The following is a 6,864-nucleotide window of genomic DNA, read 5'->3' as shown; positions in this document are numbered from 1 at the left end:
TACAATGATCTCCAATGCTTTAAAATGGACAAAAAAACAGAGACACATGGAAGAAAACGGAAAACAACCATCAAAATGGATAGAAGAATAACCAGAATGGCAAAGGCTCACCCATTGATCAGCTCCAGGATGATCAAAGACAGTCTGGAGTTACCTGTAAGTGCTGTGACAGTTAGAAGACTCCTGTGTGAAGCTAATTTATTTGCAAGAATCCCCCACAAAGTCCCTCTGTTAAATAAAAGACATGTGCAGAAGAGGCTACAATTTGCCAAAGAACACATCAACTGGCCTAAAGAGAAATGGAGGAATATTTTGTGGACTGATGAGAGTAAAATTGTTCTTTTTGGGTCCAAGGGCCGCAGACAGTTTGTGAGACGACCCCCAAACTCTGAATTCAAGCCACAGTTCACAGTGAAGACAGTGAAGCATTGTGGTGCAAGCATCATGATATGGGCATGTTTCTCCTACTATGGTGTTGGGCCTATATATCACATACCAGGTATCATGGATCAGTTTGGATATGTCAAAAAACTTGAAGAGGTCATGTTGCTTTATGCTGAAGAGGACATGCCCTTGAAATGGGTGTTTCAACAAGACAATGACCCCAAACACACTAGTAAACAAGCAAAATCTTGGTTCCAAACCAACAAAATTAATGCCTTGCAGATGTGAAGAAATCATGAAAAACTGTGGTTATACAACTAAATACTAGTTTAGTGATTCACAGGATTGATAAAAAAGCAGTTTGAACATAATAGTTTTGAGTTTGTAGCGTCAACAGCAGATGCTACTATTATTGTGAACACCCTCTTTTCTACTTTTTTTTTACTAATAGCCCAATTTCATAGCCTTAAGAGTGTGCATATCATGAATGCTTGGTCTTGTTGGATTTGTGAGAATCTACTGAATCTACTGGTACCTTGTTTCCCATGTAACAATAAGAAATATGAGGTCTATTAGAAAAGTATCAGACCTTATTATTTTTTTCAAAAACCATATGGATTTGAATCACGTGTGATTGCATCAGACAAGCTTGAACCCTCGTGCGCATGCGTGAGTTTTTCCACGCCTGTCGGTTGCGTCATTCCCCTGTGAGCAGGTTTTGAGTGAGGAGTGGTCCAGCCCCCTCGTCGTCGTTTCATTGCCAGGAAATGGCGGAATGATTTGGGCTTTTTTCCCATCAGAATTGTTTCAGAAACTTAGAGAGTGGCCGCTGGAAACCATTAGAAAAATTTATCTGGCTTTTGGTGAAAATGTTACGGGCTTCACAGAGAATAAGGAGTGTTACTGTCACTTTATGGACGGCCCTCAGCAGCTGTGGGGCGCGCCGCGCTCCGAAGCCACCATCGACAGGCTGAACGACCATTTCTTTTCTAAACGGATGGCTGGCTGGATCCGTGACCATCATGTGCCATTTCTCTGGTTATCACAAGTGCTGGACATCAACCATTTTCCGGCAGATTTCACTTTTAACAAGAGATTTTGTCATGGAAAGCCGAGCGGAGGCTTCGCGCGTCATGATGGATTCGTTTCTGGAGCGAGACAAAACCACCTCCGTTTTGGTCTCACAGGACGGCTTTGAGATGGCGTTCAGACAGCTGTCGGTGGTTTTTCAGTTGAGTGATTATCCGAGAAATTGTGGATGTGCCTGGACATGCCAGAACATGTCCCGTGAGGCTTCATCACGGCGTTGCTGTGCGCCATGCGGCACCGCTGCAATGCGCGAAGCCTCCGCTCCTCTTTCCATGACAAAAACTCCTGTAACAGTAGAATGTGCCGTTCATTTCCAAACTGGACGCTGTGTTTTATCCGGGACGTCATCTGACTAGCACAGGAATTGTGAAAAGACGTGGACATCAGCACTTTTTCGGCACATTGAGACAGACGTGCGGAGGAATTCTGCGCGTTAATTAATTAATTAATTAATTAATTAGACCATGTTCTGATTCATCTGACAGTCTGTGGATTATAGTTCTGTCATCTTGAAAATGTGGTTTTTGTGACTAAAATGAGCAAGAAAATGGGACCGCGAAACAGCTCTCATTTAGCTTATTAATTGCATGTAGTACCCCCCCCCCCCCCCCCCTTAGCTGCAGCAGCCCCATTGTCATGAAAAAAAAGAGATATTTTTCAAGGGCGGTTTTCATCAGTGCATGATGTGGTGACATCAAGCAAATTTGAAACATCAGCTGGTCCCAGTGAGGTGCTGCAGTAACACGGCTGCTCTGTTTGTTAGCACCTTCTGAACATCAACATATTGCCACACAGTGTGAAATTCATTTGTAAGTTCTGTTCTGCCGCACTTGGACGCATCACCCCAGATTGTATCCAAATCATTTGTGCAGCAGTTTTAGCAAAATGAATTCAATTTCCCCTCACATGAAAAACAGCAAATTAGCATAAAATATGCAAAACTAAGTGGGCGTGTCCCTGTGCTGCTTTGATTCTCTCTTTTCTTGTGTGTGTGTGTGTGTGTGTGTGTGTGTGTGTGTGTGTGTGTGTGTGTGTGTGTGTGTGTGTGTGTGTGTGTGTGTGTGTGTGTGTGTGTGTGTGTGTGTGTGTGTGTGTGTGTGTGTCAGGGTGTCATGGAAAACAAGCAGACAGCTGTGAAGATGAAGATGTTTGGGAAACTGACCAGAGAAACCTTCGAGTGGCATCCAGACAAACTGCTCTGCAAGAGGTTCAACGTCCCTGACCCGTACCCAGGGTACGACCTTCATAAACACAGAGCAGATCTGAAGGCGTTAATAACTCTGAAAGCAGTCAGTCAGTTACTGAATCCACACTGTTCTGGTTGAGGTTTTGGTTTTTGGGTGTAACTTCAGTAAATGTGATTGGTTCTGCAGCTCAGGTGCAGTCGGTCTGCCCAAAGTCAAGCGAGACAAGTTTTCAGTCTTCAACTTCCTGACTGTGGCAGACAACTCAGGGACCCAAGGTATGTTCTTCCACTTCCAGCTTTGAGCGACAGGGGGCGCTCATGTTTTTACTCACAGAGTCACAAAACCAGTCTGAGCAACAGTCCTGTGTATTTGTTGATATTTGAATATTCATTCCAATATAAAAGAAATGATTGAAAACTGAAATCTGTGATCTGTATGGACCGCCCCCCACTGTGACTTGTTTTTTCCCAGGCTTCTGGGGAAAACCTGGTCTTGTTAGGAGAGACGGCATCCATCCCACTTTGGATGGAGCAGCTCTCATTTCTAGAAATCTGGCCAAATTTATGAAACCCTCCAAACTGTGACTATCCAGCGTTGGGACCAGGAAGCAGAGTTGTAGTCTTACACACCTCTCTGCAGCTTCTCTCCCCCTGCCATCCCCTCATTACCCCATCCCCATAGAGACGGTGCCTGCTCCCAGACCACCAACAACCAGCAAAAATCTATTTAAGCATAAAAATTCAAAAAGAAAAAATAATATAACACCTTCAACTGCACCACAGACTAAAACAGTTAAATGTGGTCTATTAAACATTAGGTCTCTCTCTTCTAAGTCCCTGTTGGTAAATGATGGCGGAGGATTAGCAGCTATCTTCCATTCCAGCTTATTAATTAATCAAAAACCCAGACAGAGCTTTAATTCATTTGAAAGCTTGACTCTTAGTCTTGTCCATCCAAATTGGAAGTCCCAAAAACCAGTTTTATTTGTTATTATCTATCGTCCACCTGGTCGTTACTGTGAGTTTCTCTGTGAATTTTCAGACCTTTTGTCTGACTTAGTGCTTAGCTCAGATAAGATAATTATAGTGGGTGATTTTAACGTCCACACAGATGCTGAGAATGACAGCCTCAACACAAAATACAGGTAAATGATGGACACAAAGGATAATCTCTGATAATCTCTGATTGGCTGTTGCAATCTTCTGTCTGATCATTTCTTAATAACATTTACATTTACTTTAATGGACTACCCAGCAGTGGGGAATAAGTTTCATTACAGTAGAAGTCTTTCTGAAAGCACTGTAACTAGGTTTAAGGATATGATTCCTTCTTTGTTATGTTCTCCAATGCCACAAACTCGCAGCACTGTAGCCAGGCTGACAAAGAGTCAGAGCTCTATTGAGCCGAGTATTCCTTTAACTTTAACTAGTAATGACTTCATGACTTTCTTTGTTAATAAAATTTTAACTGTTAGAGAAAAAATTATTCATAACCATCCCAAAGACGTATCGTTATCTTTGGCTGCTTTCAGTGATGCCGGTATTTGGTTAGACTCTTTCTCTCTGATTGTTCTGTCTGAGTTATTTTCATTAGTTACTTCCTCCAAACCATCAACATGTTTATTAGACCCCATTCCTACCAGGCTGCTCAAGGAAGCCCTACCATTAATTAATGCTTCGATCTTAAATATGATCAATCTATCTTTGTTAGTTGGCTATGTACCACAGGCTTTTAAGGTGGCAGTAATTAAACCATTACTTAAAAAGCCATCACTTGACCCAGCTATCTTAGCTAATTATAGGCCAATCTCCAACCTTCCTTTTCTCTCAAAAATTCTTGAAAGGGTAGTTGTAAAACAGCTAACTGATCATCTGCAGAGGAATGGTCTATTTGAAGAGTTTCAGTCAGGTTTTAGAATTCATCATAGTACAGAAACAGCATTAGTGAAGGTTACAAATGATCTTCTTATGGCCTCGGACAGTGGACTCATCTCTGTGCTTGTTCTGTTAGACCTCAGTGCTGCTTTTGATACTGCTGACCATAAAATTTTATTACAGAGATTAGAGCATGCCATAGGTATTAAAGGCACTGCGCTGCGGTGGTTTGAATCATATTTGTCTAATAGATTACAATTTGTTCATGTAAATGGGGAATCTTCTTCACAGACTAAAGTTAATTATGGAGTTCCACAAGGTTCTGTGCTAGGACCAATTTTATTCACTTTATACATGCTTCCCTTAGGCAGTATTATTAGACGGTATTGCTTAAATTTTCATTGTTACGCAGATGATACCCAGCTTTATCTATCCATGAAGCCAGAGGACACACACCAATTAGCTAAACTGCAGGATTGTCTTACAGACATAAAGACATGGATGACCTCTAATTTCCTGCTTTTAAATTCAGATAAAACTGAAGTTATTGTACTTGGCCCCACAAATCTTAGAAAAATGGTGTCTAACCAGATCCTTACTCTGGATGGCATTACCCTGACCTCTAGTAATACTGTGAGAAATCTTGGAGTCATTTTTGATCAGGATATGTCATTCAAAGCGCATATTAAACAAATATGTAGGACTGCTTTTTTGCATTTACGCAATATCTCTAAAATCAGAAAGGTCTTGTCTCAGAGTGATGCTGAAAAACTAATTCATGCATTTATTTCCTCTAGGCTGGACTATTGTAATTCATTATTATCAGGTTGTCCTAAAAGTTCCCTAAAAAGCCTTCAGTTAATTCAAAATGCTGCAGCTAGAGTACTGACGGGGACTAGAAGGAGAGAGCATATCTCACCCATATTGGCCTCTCTTCATTGGCTTCCTGTTAATTCTAGAATATAATTTAAAATTCTTCTTCTTACTTATAAGGTTTTGAATAATCAGGTCCCATCTTATCTTAGGGACCTCGTAGTACCATATCACCCCAATAGAGGGCTTCGCTCTCAGACTGCAGGCTTACTTGTAGTTCCTAGGGTTTGTAAGAGTAGAATGGGAGGCAGAGCCTTCAGCTTTCAGGCTCCTCTCCTGTGGAACCAGCTCCCAATTCAGATCAGGGAGACAGACACCCTCTCTACTTTTAAGATTAGGCTTAAAACTTTCCTTTTTGCTAAAGCTTATAGTTAGGGCTGGATCAGGTGACCCTGAACCATCCCTTAGTTATGCTGCTATAGACTGCTGGGGGGTTCCCATGATGCACTGAGTGTTTCTTTCTCTTTTTGCTCTGTATTCACCACTCTGCATTTAATCATTAGTGATTGATCTCTGCTCCCCTCCACAGCATGTCTTTTTCCTGGTTCTCTCCCTCAGCCCCAACCAGTCCCAGCAGAAGCCTGCCCCTCCCTGAGCCTGGTTCTGCTGGAGGTTTCTTCCTGTTAAAAGGGAGTTTTTCCTTCCCACTGTCACCAAGTGCTTGCTCACAGGGGGTCGTTTTGACCGTTGGGGTTTTTCTGTAATTATTGTATGGCTTTTGCCTTACAATATAAAGCGCCTTGGGGCAACTGTTTGTTGTGATTTGGCGCTATATAAATAAAATTGATTTGATTTGATTTAAAGTAATAACTGCTTTAATTTTGATGCAGTTGCAATAAAATCAGTCTGAATGGAAGAAAAGTGGTCGTGTGTAGCTCCCACTGTTGCTGTGCATGCCACAGCCTGTTACTGCATTTCTGGATCCAACCACAAAAAAAATCCATGTTAATGTTAAGGATAAACTGTCCGTCGTCTCTTCCTTGTGCAGCTGTGAGCCCACTGAACTGAGTGTCACGTTCAAAGCAAGTGTGCAGCCAAGCTGGCTGAAAGTCCACCCCTCTGGAAAATGAATATTCTCACGTCTGCTCACCAGAAACACTCTGATCAGTGGATAGGATGAATATATTTATCCAGAAAAGGTTGTCAATAAAATTATTCTTGTCACCTTCTCATCAGACAATGTGGGCGTCCTCATCTTGCTTAAAAAAAAGTCAGTTTTTGTACTGTTCATGAGTTTGGATTTGTTTTTTTTGTTGTTGTTTCTGAAAAATGATCTGATCCACATCTTGAACAGCAGATCCGATCTGAACTGTGGCTTTTGTGATCTATGACACCCAGAGTTCAGATGAAAATCTCTAAGATCGATGTAGCTCTATTGAGATCAGAAATATCGGGGCGTTTATTCACTGAAAATCCCCCGTTTGAGTCGGTAAAATAGCTGGGATGGAATATTGAAG

General features: G+C 41.7%; 1 protein-coding gene across 2 annotated transcripts in view; it reads left to right on the top strand.

Moving 5' to 3' along the window:
• gpatch1 (G patch domain containing 1) overlaps positions 1-6,864 on the top strand; it is a 77,633-nt gene that overhangs the window by 41,239 nt on the left and 29,530 nt on the right. For both annotated transcript variants that reach the window (XR_004563993.1, XM_034182928.1), the window contains exons 13-14: positions 2,580-2,707; positions 2,847-2,935. Coding sequence is in view for 1 of the 2 variants with exons in the window: in XM_034182928.1 (XP_034038819.1) it covers positions 2,580-2,707; positions 2,847-2,935 (217 nt within the window). In the remaining variant the exon portion in view is untranslated. The remainder of the gene's footprint in view (positions 1-2,579; positions 2,708-2,846; positions 2,936-6,864) is intronic.

This window comes from Thalassophryne amazonica, chromosome 2 (genome assembly GCF_902500255.1).
Source record: "Thalassophryne amazonica chromosome 2, fThaAma1.1, whole genome shotgun sequence".
Taxonomy (NCBI): domain Eukaryota; kingdom Metazoa; phylum Chordata; class Actinopteri; order Batrachoidiformes; family Batrachoididae; genus Thalassophryne; species Thalassophryne amazonica.
The sequence above is the reverse complement of the archived record's forward strand: the minus strand, read 5'-3'. Positions and strand labels throughout refer to the sequence as shown.